General features: G+C 30.6%; 1 protein-coding gene across 1 annotated transcript; it reads left to right on the plus strand.

The window, feature by feature from the left end:
• The first annotated feature begins 12,630 nt into the window (after nucleotides 1-12,630).
• Nucleotides 12,631-15,493, plus strand: LOC112280369 (L-gulonolactone oxidase 3). The gene is made up of 3 exons (XM_024515801.3): nucleotides 12,631-12,932; nucleotides 13,179-13,950; nucleotides 14,086-15,493. Exons 1-3 carry the CDS (start codon nucleotides 12,729-12,731, stop codon nucleotides 14,976-14,978), a joined length of 1,869 nt encoding a protein of 622 aa, XP_024371569.1. The 5' UTR covers nucleotides 12,631-12,728; the 3' UTR covers nucleotides 14,979-15,493.
• Nucleotides 15,494-16,364: the final 871 nt, after the last annotated feature.

Here is a 16,364-nt window from a genome sequence, read left to right on the forward strand (position 1 = left end):
AACTACTCTTCCATCAAAAAACTTATCAAGAGGTTTAGTGATAAGAGCTTCAAAGTCTGCACTACTGATGTTACTAATGTTATTGGTATTCTTTAGTTGCTTGAAAAGGTCAATCGCTATAAGCATGTTTTTAGTAATTATTTGAGATACAACATACTTGATCTTTTCTTTACAAAGGACCTTCTTTGGAATGTAGGTGAATACCTCTGATGTGTCTGTATCTTCAACCTTCTATGAAAAGTACTTGTAAGACTTTTGTAGAGATGAAGGATATACCTTCTTGGATGTCTTACTTAGTAGTATAGGTATCAATGTTAAGATTTTACGTTTGGTCTCCATGTTGATGAATGTTTATAACAAAAATAGATGATACTTTTTTGTAGTATATAATAAAAAAATCATTGGCACTAATAGATAAAAAAAATCTATTATATTACAACTAGTTTACTATTGGATTAAATTTATTTTGTTCTTATTATTACTAGAGACTTGTACATGCAAGATAGTAAATACTCATTGGAAGATATAAACTTATTCTTGTTAAGTCTATTTCTTGTTTCCAACTTGAATCCTATACTAGTGAATTGTTTCATCAACTTATCTACGTCTACTAAATCTTCTATTTGATCTATCACAATAGTATTAAGAATATGTATGTATACCTTATTGCTACTTTGTAACTTATTAGAATATGCTTCATATGTGTATTCTCTTATTTTTCTTGTTTCAAAGAACTCCATTATATACTTCTTGGACATAGCGATACGTCAAAATATGTATTTATATTTGTCAGAGAATATATTTTGAGCAATTCTAATAAGCTTGTCAATGCCAATAAGAGTAATGCAGAAGAAGCACAATAACATTATTATGGACTTTTCAAATCTTCTTAAGTGTTCTATTCTTGTTTGTATCACTCTTATTTTTTTTATTAGTACGAAGCCTTCTTTAAAGCTCTTTGATGTTGTTATGAGACGGATCTATGCACTTAATGCTTTTATAATGAACATACTTTGTAATGTCTCCTTCCAATCCTGATCCAACGTTTAACAAATAATTAGTTCCCTTCTTTAAAAGAGATCTTTTAACTTCATTGTAATAGGATCTCATTATGGACAGTGTTAATCCTTTAAAGATATTAAATATATTCTTCTCTTCTCTTATTATCTTTTTGATTCTTTCTACTATTGGAATAGAATTTGGATACGCCTTATCATTTCTTTCCCTTAGTAATGTTACAGTCCCATTAAGGTTTATAACAAACTCTAAAATAACATTCTCTTTTGGTTCTATACTATCTTGTGATATCTTGAGCCTAGAATTTATATTTTTTTTCTTATTACATGCCATTAAAACCTTTCCTTGATATAATAGATTAACAGTTTTTTGAGGTTTCTACCTTATAACATGATCAAGGTAAGTTTGAAAGTGCATATATGTTAGACCATCATACTTATTTTCTTAGATTTACTTTTCTAGTATCTGATGTTGTCTAAACAATACAAAGAATGTCTTAAACATAAAATGTCTTTTTGCAACTATCAATCTCCTTTGAGTAGCTTTATTGATTGTTAAGCATGCTTGAGGTATCATCCTTATCCTTTCGATTAATAGCTTATTAGCAACCACTATTCCATCCAATATGACAATATTAAATGCATAGTACATATTATCAACAGCTTCTGTATCAAAGAGAGTAAGCAAGTTACAATTACAAAGACTTGAGTCGATAACTATCTCTTCTCCTTTAGTTGATATAGCATATACAATTGCTTCATAGCATGTAAGGAATAATCTTGTGCCATCAAGCTTTAGAGATATAGATCCTCTTGATGAGTAGTTCCTCGTAAGCTCTTTTATTGTTATATCAACAAGCTTTGGAAATCTATAGCTTCAAAGATCAAGACTAGATATGAGCTTGTTGATTAGTTTGAATATTTGTAGAATTGTAGAAGGTCTCGTATGTTCGAGTGTAAGTTCTTAAAGCTTAGTCTCACAATCATCATCTAGCTTTTCAAGTTCTATCTTGCAATGAGTATGTGCTTTGGATATGATCCTTGTTGAGTTAATCTTGAACTTCTCATGGCTTATTCTACTTCTTTCTTTGTTTCTTTTAATTCTTAATGCCATCCCTTCTTCTTTGTAATATTTTTATTCAAGGAATAATACAATCTCCGCATTGAACTTAGGGATTGTCTTCGATGATATCCTTTCTTTGAAAAAGAATTCACAGTATATTTCTCTGATAATAACAGTACTAATACCTTTCACTAAATATAATATCTCATCTGTGGTGATAATATTATTGACTTTTGGAAGTTCCATGAATTCTTTCTCTGTTACATCTTTCAATCTAATCTCAATTTCATACTCGTATTCAAAAATTCGTCACATCCAACTTTCAAACCATCTAATGTCAATTCATCTTTGAATTCATGATCTATTTTTCTTGAATCTCTTAAATTGAATTGCATAGAAGCCTCCTTAATATTTTTTTTTAAAATCCAATGGTAGCAATAATGCCATTGATTTAACCTTTTTTTAATGATCTTATATTTTGTGTTCACCCTCACTTCATATTTATCCATATATTTTTTTGCTCCATTATAAAATTTCTTAGAATGTACATTTATTACTTTATCACTTCTTTCAAAATCTAAATCCAATAACATTTACATATTATCTATAATGTCACCAAAGCAAGATTCTTCAAACATCCTTGATATATATTCATCTTCATCAATCATTTGATATTTCTTCCACTTGTATTTCATATTTTTGATATTTTTTCTTTATATTTGTCTAAATTTATTTATATTTTTGAATGAAATATATCTATTTCATGATAATCCTATAATCATATCATTTCTTCTATTAGGAAGGAAGCCATCACTTCTTCTACCATTGTAATTTTGCTTTACAATGGCTTCTAGTAAAAATCCTTTAAGTCATCTAGAACTTCAAATTTGTTTTGTATCCTTGGCAAAGATTGCTCCTTCAAATTAATTCGATTTCTTTCATGATTTGCACAAACTATCAAAAATATCTTAACTTCTTATCTTTACATAGGCCAAATTATCATTCAATACCTTTGTTTCTATTTATGTAGCACTAATATATGATTGTTCTAATATAATAGGATATGTAGATATGTCTTGCTTAAAGAAATTTTGTTCATAAATAATATCTTCTATGATGACTTTAATATTTAGACAAGTTCTATAAAAATCTCTCTTTGAATTATTTGCTATTCTTATTATCCACCCATGTTCAATATCAATAGGCTATTTTTTTCTTTTATACAATTCTTTTAATATCAAATTTATTTTAGAACCATGATCAAAGTTACAATTGATTCTTTTAAATCTTCCAATTTTATCAAAAAATTTGTAATAGTCCTTGCCAATGACTAAAAGCTTGAATCACATCTTTTTTTTGTAAATCCTATTCACAAGACATCTCGAAAAAATTTCATTTCATCTTTTTTTATCTTCATTGCTATCCATTGCTTTTGTTCTTTGTATATTTGATATTATAGTATCTCTTATAGATTATTGTTTTTTCTTTATTATATCAATAATAACTTCATAAAATTTCTAGTTTGTAATTCTTAAGATTTTATCAATTATAAATTCAACCTTTTTACTTAAAATCCGCTCTTCTATTATCTTCTTCAAATTTGTAGTAGCATCAATATCTAATTTTAATTTATAAACAAGAGCCTTTACTTTTTCTTTCATAATTTTGTTTTGTTTTGTTTTGTTTTGTTTTGTTTTTTTTTTTTTGCAAAAATATTTTTTATTCCCTCTTCATGCATAGGACTTTTTTATTGTCATATTTTTTTTCCTTGTAGTTTTTTCTAATGGCCTTTTATTATTTTCATCTTTCTTTTATTTTTCTTCTATTGATGCTTCATTTTGACTTCTTACAATATGAACATACACCAATAATCCATCTACTGGATCATCCTATCTAATTATTTATCAAATATTATTATAAATATATTTTAAATCATCTTTAGTAAATTTTTCTTTATTAGCATAACTCATTACATTTAACCACAAAGAATTAGATTCTTCTAAAAAATTTAGATTTATACTTAAACATTTATTTGAATTTTTTTCGATTAAATATGTTGATATTTCATTTCTTGAGATTTTAAATGCTTCCTTTGTAAGCACCTTCATTCCTCCCTTATCAAAGTTTGTTTCTAATTTTTTTTTTACTCACTTTTAAATGTATCATATCATCTTTAAAAAAAACAACTCCATTGTGTAATGCCTTTGTAAAATCTTTGCATTTCCTTCTTCAATGATCCACACTATTACACCACATGTATCTATGCATTATACCTTCTATTAGTCCTAACCTTTGTCTTGTTGATATTCTTGATGATTGACTCTTCTCTTCAAATTTTACAAATTTTATTTGCAAATCTTTCATCTTTCATATGATTTTATTGATGCCTATTTCTTCTTTCTTTGATGTAGTTATTAAAGATTAAATCATAGATGTACAATAAGTAGTAGGTATTTTTATCTTAGATGCTTGCAATGGTCTTTAAATATCCACCTTATCCTTTCTACTTTTTCTTTTTGTAAGCAATCCTACTACCTCTTCTACTTCCTTCTAATTTGTTATCAATTCTTCTTTTTCTTCTTTATCTTCAAGAAAAATTTCCAACTTCGCTTACTATTCTTTAGCACTTGCTTATAGAAATAGCTCTTCTTTGCATAAATCTAGTAATTATCTTTCTTTCTTTGATAAATGAGAATATTGACTTTTGAATTTTGTCAATAATTTGATTGCTTGAAGATCCTTTTTAGGTCTTTCAATCCACTCAAAAAATATCTTCTTTGTAAGTTAATCACTATTTTCCAAGAAAAATTCATCCTTCAATGCTTGAAAAAATTTCTTCCATGAACCTCCAAAATGTTCTATAAGGAATTTTATTTGATTTCTTATCTTTGGTGCAGAGGCTAATTCAAATAATTGAACCATCTCTTTCTCAAAAATATATTTCAATTCTATTTTTTTACATAACACTTTAATTTTTTTTAATATACTTTTCTTTAAATTAATCAATCTTCTCTACAACTCCTTGTAATACTTTATTTGTTATACCTTCTTTAAGTTCTTTAATATGTTGTTATTGCATGAATAGGACAAAAGCCTCAAATATACTTATGGAGTTGGAATCAAAATATATACCTTATCTTCCACTTCTAACTTCACTTGAAGCACCATCAAAAGTCTTTCCTTCTATTTGCTTGCCTTCCTTTTTCAAAACTCAAATAAACCAAAAACAATTCCAAACACCTTCTATGTCATGTTTATCAAATAACAATCAAACCATTGATATTAACTCAAAATTTGTACACTTATTCATGTTTTACTAAGAAATAAATATAAGAAAGATAAAATCAACTGTACTTATTAATTGAGAGAAATTTAAGATAATCTAATCGGGTATTAAATAGCCTTCTATTTCAATTTGAATGTTAAACTTTTAGCACCAATATTTTCTTCATAAACTATTGAATTGCTCTCAAATTTCACCTAGACATTGAAAATTGAGTCTAATATCTATACAAAAAAACACTCACTTCAATCCAATTGAAAAATTGGTGAAGATCTTAAAAATACCTCTATAAATAAGTTGGATGAATTAAATCCCAATTCTTTTCTTCTTACTCCGTTGTTATGTAGTAACACAAATATATAGTAAAAAATTAAAATATGGATGTTATTATAGAAGAGCCTAACAAAAATATGTAGTCAAAAAATAAGATTAATGAATAAAAAATAATAAAATATTTAGTCTTAATATTATTTTTTTTTAGAATGAACTTCTATTTATTTTATAGAAGTATAAATGAACCAAATCAAAGTAAATGAGGTAGGAAATTAATATAGTCATCTTTAAAAGAGATTTAATAATAGCAAAAAATAAAACTTACCTCAAATTATCAAAAATTGATATCTAAAGAGGATTGGTTGTCAAACTGGATCAAAATCAAACATTAAGGCATAATACCTTGCCTATATGGTAACTTTAGGATTCTTTGGTAGATTAATGTCATGATGTAATATGACTAATGAATGAAAGAGAAATATATATATATATATATATATATATATATATTATAAAAGATCTTATTTTAAAATAATATAGCAAATTAACTTAGAAATATGGATAATAATCAAAAAGATAGTAAAATTAAAAGGTTCTAATACTGTTTTTTTATAAAATAAGCTTCTACTTACTTTGTAGAGCCATAAATAAGGCAAAACAAAGTAGATTAGAAAATGAAATAATATAAGCATATGTAGGAAGAAGTTAAGAGTAGATTTTAGCAAAATTTACCTCAAGAAGTGAAGAATTGATATTTGGAGAAGACCAATTGTCAATCTATATCAAAATCAGACCTTGAGGTATAAAAATACACACTTATGGTGATTCTAGAGTTCTTTGGAAGTTTATAGAGTGGAATTTGTAAGCAGACTTAAGAAAAGATTTTTAGGCATTGGTTTTATGTCAATTGAATCAATATTAAGTTTTTGAGGGATTTTCAACTAGCCAAATCTTCTACCATAGGATTATCAATTATTGAAAAGTTAAAAGTATCAAATCATAGATAATAATCATACTTGGCAACAAAAAAGTATTGATTGAATAGAAGAATGTTTAGTATTATTATAAGGAAATTCTACCAATGATAAAATAGTTGTTTAATCATCTTATTAGTAGTTGATGGTATACTTCAAATACTACTCTAGAACTTAATTCTTTCACTTTATTTAGCCATTAATTTAAAGATGAAAAGTCAAAGATAATTTTGAAAAAAATTCTTTAAAATCTTGATATAAATTATGTCTCCCTATTTGATATAATATCTTTTGATAATCCATAATAATAATAGATGTTGTCAAAGAAAAACTTAGTTATTTTTTCATATAAAAAAGATTTTTATATGACATAAAATATACCATCTTTGTAAATCAATCTGTTATGACAAAGATAAAGTCAAAAAAACTTTAGATCTATGATAAAGTCCATAGAAATAAAAGACCATAGTTGTTTTGAAATAAGTAATAGCTAAAGAAGCTTATAAGATTGATGAAGAGGAGTTTTTGATCTTGAACAAATATCACATAATTTTACAAAGTCTTTAATTATCTTCTATATTTGAGGCCACTAAAAATCTTTAAATATTAGCTCTAAATTTTTATTGTATCTAAAATATCTGGTTGCTAAAAAATCATGACAAGCTTGAAGAACACATAATCATGCTTCACCTTTTGGAATATATAATTGTCTCTTGAAATAGAGTGGATTATTTTTGAATTCAAACTCAAAAAAATTAGAAGACATACTCAATTGAACTTATTTGAAAAAGATTAAATCAATAGTGAATACTGATTTCAATACTCAAAGATGAAAATATTTTGGCTTTAAGAGAATTTTTTTTATTGATTAAAAGATGCATCTCTTTCTTTTGATATAAGATAGAATATCTAAATAAATTTTTTGACAAATGTTATTATTTTTTGGATTGATAAGTGTTTTTAAAATCAAATCCTAATAAAAATATATTTTAATAAGCTTGAAAATAATTCAATATATTTTTTAACATAAAATATTCAAGGTTATTTTAATTTGTATATATATATATATATATATATATATATCTATATAAACTCGATTAGAAGTACCATCTAGATAATAATATTATTCTTAAAATGAATTTATGATTAGAAAAAGTTCTTTGTTGTAGATCTCATAGTTAATTTTGATTGCTGAAAAAAATTAAAATAAAAAACTATCAAGTAGAGCTTATGTTTTGCTCTCATTTTTGAAAAAATTACATCCATAGTAAATTTTGATGCATCTATTTCTATTATGAATGCCTTAAAATAGTCAATACAATACAAGATTGATGCAAAAATAATTGATATCTTTAAAGCTTCAAAAAATGCTTCAATTTGTTTGCTCCACTCAAATTTGTCTTTATATGTCAGACGTATAAAAAGAGCCACAACTTAAAAAAAGTTCTTGATAAAAATCTAATAATAATCAGGAAATTCTAAAAAACATCACACATCTCTGATATATTTTTAAAATAGATTAAAATATTATCCAAGTAACAAATAATAAATTCATTAAGAAACTCATGAAAGGCATCATTTATTAGATATTGAAAAATAGTTGGTGCATTTGTAAGTCGAAAAGGCATGACATTATGTTTGAAATTCCTATACTTGGTTCAAAACGTAGTTTTCAATTTATCTCTTTCTTCAATGCATTCCAAGTTGTATTCTCTTTTTAAATTTATTTTGATATGGATCTTAGCTTGATTGAATTGATAAAAAAGTCTTGAAATCAAAAGTAGAGGATATCTATTCTTGATAGTGATCTTGTTGAGTCATGAATAATATATAGACATTCACCAAGATCATTTTTTTTCCCCAAATAAGATAGGAGCCTCTAATGGAGATTTAAAATAGTAAATAAAGTTTTTAGCCAAGTTCTCATTAATGTCTTTGTTGAGTGCAACCAATTCTTTTTATAATAGAGTATAGATTGGCCCAAATGGTGGTTGAGTTCTTCTTTGAAGATTAATAGAAAAATCATAGAAAGAATGCTTTGGAAGAATATCTGCATTCTTTTTTTCAAAAATATCTTGATAATCTTGATATTTACTTATAATGCCATTTAAAATTTTTTTCTATCAATAGTAAGTGTGGCATATATAATAAAAGTTTTATCTTCTTTTCTAGCATGCATGAAAGCTCTTGCATCAATCAATATTAATTTAGATATATTGATCTTATAGATTTTTATTTGCCTAAAAAAATCTTAGATTAAACTATGGAAAAAATTAAGGTTACAAGAAATCTAATCTATTTGAGGATTATATTTTTTTAGCTATGATAATCCTAAAATAATTGAATTAAATGAGATTTAATTATATTAAATATTATTAAATTATTATGACCATTAATTGCTACATCTAAAGAAATAATTTTATAGATAACATCTTCATGAGATAACAAACAAATATCTATTATTTTTACATGCATAAGTTTAGTTTTTTTAATTAAGGATATTTCTTATTTTTTTTAATAAAGTCTTTGTTTATAAAATAAGACGAGGCTCTTGAATCTAACAAGACTAAAACTATGTGATTTTTTAGTCTTCAATAAATTTCTACTATAAAACAAGATGAAAGATTTGAAGAGAAGATATGATCTTTATGAGGTGTTACAAAAGATTCTAGTTGCCTAGTTTCTATTATAATTGAAGAAATTGGTTTTTTGACATATCATCTTTTTTGGCAATCATGCTTATCATTTTGTAATTGTATTGTTTTTTTAGATAATATTGAGTAGAGTGGTTAGGTTCTTCATAATATAGGTACAACCCTTCTTGACGGCATTAAATCTATTTTTGCTCAATAATAGATTTGAAATGTACCATGTCAATTTGCATAGGTTTTGGTCTTGATAAATAAAATTTTGTGAGCTTAGAAGCTATTTCCATGACTTGACTTGTAAATTTTTAACCAAATATTTATTCTTAGCATCTTTCAAAGAGTGGATTATTGCATAGAATGGCTTAAACAATAAATTATTTTAAAAAAATTGCTCTTAGCATTATCAACAATAAATCTTTGATGTTGTCTTTTAATCCATATCAAAATTAACTGATATAGATTTTATCACTTCAATCCATATTACAAGCAAGGTTTTAGAATTCAACAACATATATGGTTGCTAAACATGATCTTTGTTGTAAAAATACAAGTTTGGTCTCTACTATCTTTTCTTGATCACTTTTACTAAATGTAGACATAAAAACTTTTAAGAATAAATTTAAATCATAGAATAGTCATGAATCCTTTTCCATCAAAGGTACAAATCAAAAGAAAATACTTCTAGTTAAAAGTGCACCTATAAATCAAACTTGAGTAAATCTATCAAGATATTAAAAAAGATGCACACTTAGATAGAGCTTTATTTGTTGTAAAAATCCTTGAAACTTTGATCTTATTCTATCAAACTTCTTTAGCATACTTATCCTTGCATCTCTCACACTTGTAGTAGCAAGACTTCTAAAATTTAGCTATAAGCTTGATTTATTTATATCTCTCAATTGCATAATTTTTTAGTATAGATTTTAAATTTTATTGTTAACTTCTTCTATAAGCATTGGAATACTACCTCTATGATTGATATTGGAGATATATGAGATTTATATCCTAAGAGTATTGAAAAACTTATGAAGGTCTATAATGGATATAAATCTATTCTTATTTCTACTAAGAGTAGCATGCAAAAACTTTTCTTTCATAAATAACTCAAACAAATTTATAAGTCAAATTAGAGGAGGATAATTTGCAACCTCTAATATCAAATAAAAATTTCTAGTTAGATAATATATATGGAGAATGGCAACATTCTATAGGATCTTTGACACACGTCTAATTTACAAGACTTACACCTTAACTTGTAAAGCAAGTTTTTTATATGTATGTTGTATTATTAATTTGTACCACAAGCTATCAATACATGCAATATGTGGCTAATTTATTGGCTAAGTTATTAACCTATCAATCACTTGTAAACATATATAAAGATGAAACCACATTAATACAACTTCTAAGAAGCTTTTCTACAAGAAATTATCAAATTAATCTATTTTTATTTATTTATAATATTTAAATAATTATTAAAATAAATATTTATATTTGTGATAAATAAAAAAAGCTTAGATAGATTTGTACATGTCCAATGTCATATTATTTCTTAATATTGTTGTAATAAGAACCATTATCTATAAATATCACAAAAGTTATATTTATAGCTAGATTGATGTTAACTTACCTTGTGACTATAGCTTAATTATGTAGTTGACATATTGTCCATTTGAATTGTATACACATTATTTTTATATAAATAATTTTTGATACTTATTCATTTGAAATGGAAGTCATGATTAAGATCCATCCATGTTGCTAGCAAGATATTCTATTGTTTGTTGCTTCAACTTATACAAATGACATTAACATCTTGCATGCTTCCTAGTAGAGTAGCTTCAAGGAATATTGTTATTGCACTCTATCAAGAAGATTCAAAAAATTATAAGATTGCATGTACTATCTACAATGATTATTAATCTCTTTTTTATGTTGATCTTCATGGTTTTTTATCTATTTTTATTTCAATGGAAATCTTTGTGATGCTACATACTAATACATATACAAATATAATAGAACAAATAAGATTAATTGTTTATTTTTTGTTCATCATAGATATATATAATTTGCAATTCCTGTATATAGTTTATGATTTAGTCCTCTTTAAGTATTGATTCCTGGTTTTTTAAGGTATATTTTGCTACAAAGTACTTTTAACTTCTTTCCAAAAATGTCTATATTAATTATTTTTCTAATCTACTTTAATTTGCCTCATTTATGGCCGTATAAAGTAAGTAGAGACCTTTTTATAAAGAAAAAATATAAAAACTTACTATTTTTTACTACTTCTTTGATTATTATCTATACTTCTAAGCTAATTTTCTATAATATTTTCAACTAAATCCTTCTATAGTTTTTTTTTTTTTTTTTTTTTTTTTTTTTCCCCTCCTGATAGCCTTGTTGCAATATGATAGCATATACTTTGTCATCTATAAGATCCACTAGGATTTTCCTATAGTAAGTAAAAAGAACCAATTTTATAAGTCTTTTTTTTTTGCCTCAATTTGCATTGCTTGCTATTAGCATAATATTGCTTGATGAGAATGAAAAAATTACAAGAGGTGCCAATACCTTGATACAGGGTTCGGATGTCTTGGAAGGATCAGCTTTGTATTGTTAAATTTGCAAGCAAATTGTAGCACCAACCAAACTAATTAAAGAAGCAAAACATCTTCACAAGTATAGATGGTGGCTGGGAACAAGATTGGGAACGAGAACTAGGAATAGGGTTGGGAACAAGGGACATGTACAAAATGGATAATAAAGGAGAAAGGGGGAAAGGGGAAAGGCAGTGTGACTTTAACAAAATTGGAGTGTGGCTTTAACAACTCCCTATATATATATATATATATATATACTAATGAAAAGCAAATCACATTAACGCCCATTATAATACTATTGAAGAAGACTGTTTGTGAAGAATTTGACTGCATCGACAACTAAAAAGGAGATTTGTACACCTCACTTGGAGCTGCATTGCACAGAGCATTGAATATGAAGTTGGACATAAAGACAGAGTGTGGTTAATGAATTAAAAAAATTACTCCAGCACAGGAAGCATGTGGGGAGGGGGGGGGGGGGGGGGGGGGGGGGTGGTTGACCTGTTCCATTTGTTGCTCTTGTCCCCAATCCTGCTGCAGCTCTCTCTGCGTTGTCGAGAAGGATGCGCAAAGGCAGCCGAAGAATGCGCAATGAAGACTTGATGTTCAGGATCACCAGGTTGGCTCTGGACGTGCTCTGGATCACTTCCTGGCTCGTCGACTCTGGGCTTGTCCAGCTGCGGCGACCACGCTTTGCTCGTGTTGTTACATCGCTTGGTCATGCAGATAAATGTGCAAGAGGAGTGTCTTGCTGATTACTATGCTACTGTATCAATTCCTGAGATCTCTATGCTCAATATGGCTGTGTAGCATGACCTGATCCGGAGGGCGATATTCTAGGGTTGTGTTAGCCCAGCGCCTCTTGCAAATGGCACGACCGGCGTGCGGTACTGGTTTGCAGGTCCCCACTTCAACCTGTTTGATGCTACTGCTCGCAGCTGTGGCGTGGAGCTGCTGGTCTACTATGCAGCTTGCGGGCGCGACCCCAGCAGCGGCGGTGGAGCAATGTAGTGAGTCAGGATGCACACTTGATAACGCGTACGATGTGTGGAATGACAGGTCCCCTTGTAAGGTACGGCTCGGGTCTATTCCAACTTGAATTCGATGGTGAATTTAATTTCTGAGGCATGAGTTTCTATTAATAAAACTGAGTTTTTTTTTTAATTTTATTTGCTCTCTCTTTCCCGAGATCGAATTCAAGACGTATTGGCAATCCATGTAAAAGTTTAGAATTAGAGGATAGTGAATCCTTAGCAACACCTCCTAGCTGAATGGGTGTTTGGGTGCCGTTGTACCGATCTGCTCACTGGTGATTTAGGCAGCTTCCGTGGTTTATCCAAGAAACGAAGCAGAAGTATTGAATGCGGTTGCAGATGCTGTGAGAACCAACCGAAAGATAAAAGTGTCCACCAGATATGGCCACAGCATTCCGAAACTAGCGTGCCCTGGAACGTCATCTGGAGTCATAATCAGCTCCAAAATGTACAATTCCATTGTGAGTATCGATACAGAGAATGCCACTGTGACGGCACAGGGTGGAATCACAATGCGACAACTGATCGACCAAATTGCAAGCAAAAGCCTCGCACTCACCGTTGCACCATCGTTTGATGGCGTAACTCTAGCTGGGCTACTAGCTAACGGCGTCCACGGGAGCTCGTTATTCGGCAAAGGTGGCGCCATCCACGAGTACGTGATTGGCATGACAATCGTCACGCCCGCTAGCGCAGCTGAAGGATATTCGAAGCTTCGAATTCTGGGGAGTGATGACCCAGACTTGAATGCCGCCAAAGTAAATCTTGGTGTCCTCGGCTTTGTCTCCACTGTAACCTTGCAACTTGAGCCTATGTTCAAGAGACAGGCCACGATGCGCGTCCTACACGAAAATGACACTGGAGAATTGGTGGACGAAGTGAACCGCATCTCTAAATCTGAGGAGTATGGGGAGATCATGTGGTATCCATCGCTGCGTGAAGTGGTTTACAAATACGATCACCGCGTCCCAGTTACCACTCCCGGAGAGGGGAAGAACAACTACTATGGACTGCAATCCCAATTGGCAACTACCGTTATGGTAGCAAGGCTAACTGGTAAGTCTTTCCGTTCCGACCACAATTCACGAGGTTCATGCCAAATACAGTCTTTGGATATGAAGAGTCTGTCAGTGCTTTCGGGTATCAAGTCCGTATACGTCTACTTATCACAAATTGAATTTCGGATTGCAGAGGAAGCAGCCGAGGCTGTTGGCGGGAGCAAAGGCCGTTTAATGAAATGCGAACTCGCTCTCTCAACCGTAACAGCACAGCAGACAGTGGCATATGGATATCAAAAAAACAAGAATATTGACATTCCAAATATTGACATAATCAGCGTGAACATTACCGCTGTAAACGTTACAAAAACCTTCCTCAACGCTTTCCCAGTGGTCGGCTATCAAAACGACATGGCGACTGCAGGCGGATGCCAACGTGACCTGAAACCAGGCTTCTACTGTGCATGGGATCAAAGAGTCAAAGGGATCGTATTTTTCGACGCAGGGATCGCTCTCCCACTGCGCAACTTAGGACCATTCCTCGAAGACGTTCGGAAACTGCGCGACGCTGCTCCGGCGCACAGTCTCTGTGACATGGATATCTATACTGGTTTTCTCTTCCGCTTCGTCAAGAAAACCGACACCTATCTAGGCACGGCGCAAGAGGATACTGTCGCGGTGGACTTCGCCTGGAGCCGGGGCAACGACGGCATGACGCCACGGCTGGATATGGACGTCTTTCAGGAGCTGGAGCAGATCGCAATCGACAAGTACGGCGCCAGGCCGCACTGGGGGAAGAACCGCAACTGCGCGTTCGAAGGCGTGTGGAAAAAGTACCCGAAGTTGCTCCAGTTTCTGGACACAAAGAACAGGTTCGATCCGTCAGGGTTCTTTTCTAGTGAGTGGTCAGACGCGGTGTTGGGGCTGAATGGCCAGGGTGCGCCTGGAGTGTCGACCGATGCGCCGTTCTGCGCAATCGAAGGGAACTGCAATTGCGTGATTGATGAGCATTGCGCGCCGCAGATGAACTCGTTCTGTAGACCTGGACGAGTCTTCACGGAGGCCCGAGTGTGTCGCTCTCGTTGATACTAAACATTATGCGGCGTCGTCACCTTGGACCTTTCAGGCGAACGGATCGATTAAGCTTTTTTCTCAATATTCTTCGTTGAAATGGGTTCTTCAGTTCTCTAGACATAATCACAATCTGACACCCTGCAGTTCCGCAAACCTAGGATGAGCTTCTGCTCGTCGCATGTCGGACAGTTCCACATGCTTCCATGCTTCTCATGTGTGGCCTCTCCAACGCCATCACTACGAATGAGCGTGTGCACATTTATATACCGATAGCAGGCTGGAACGTCCGAGACTTTGAGCTGCTTAACTTCGACTTTCCATCGAACCCCCTGCTACTTACCAAGGAAAAGATTCCGCACTAATACCACAGTGACTCACATGATTCTCTTCAATTTGGTGTCAATTATGTAAGTAGATTTGATATGAGTCTTATGAACAGTGATCGGCTGAGCTCCCCTCAACCAAAATCTAACAATTTTAGTGTAATCTTTTTAAAAAACATAGAAAAACGTTACAAATTTACACAAGCGTGGTGCGTGTAAATGTATCTCTCCGCGACATCTTCGTTCTCCAAAGACGCCAGCCTCCTCCGTTCTCCAGAACTGATTATAGTGCAGCTACGTCTAAAAAACAAGACCAAAGGACATATCTATGAATGTTTGTATGAAAGTATGTATATGTATATGATACAGAATACTAGTACACAAAGAACAAAGAACTTGAATAGAAAAAAGGGACTAATTTCAATGTCAAAGTCACCAGCTCAGAAGTATAGTTTTGTACAACTCAGTACATTTTTCTCGCATGCAATTTCTACACAAGTTTATCACAACTGCTGAAAGACAACAAAGAAAGAAAAATGAGTAGAAAAACATACCTTTCTTTCCTGTCTTCTATTTTGTTAATTTTTTTCTTGTTTCACTAACAGCAATCTCAGACAATCTCTTTACGTTCGTAAGACGTTTGCATATTATTCAAACTTATATCTTTAACAGGAATTGGCTTTCATAAGCGATCTAGTAAGTAGCTAATGTTTGGCAATTTCTCACCTGATCTTTCAAACATTAACGTTCTGATTTTTTTTGTTTGTTCGAATTACAAACCAATTTAATGTGTTTATCGCAATTTAGAAGTTAAAATTAGTACTTAAAAGTTTTCTTATACTTGAACTGCAACATCTTAATAATAATAATAATAATAAACTGAAAATATTGTATCATAGTCTATTAACATTATAACCTAGTTATAGTTTATGATGTATGTTTTTACATCTATATATAAATATATATAAACATACTGCACACATGATTGTAAATTACTTATTTTCATGATTGGTTAAAATGTTCGTTCATGAATTCTACACACTTAAATGTATATCTTGAATTTATTTCAACTTTA

This window comes from Physcomitrium patens, chromosome 3 (genome assembly GCF_059467195.1).
Source record: "Physcomitrium patens ecotype Gransden chromosome 3, ASM5946719v1, whole genome shotgun sequence".
NCBI lineage: Eukaryota > Viridiplantae > Streptophyta > Bryopsida > Funariales > Funariaceae > Physcomitrium > Physcomitrium patens.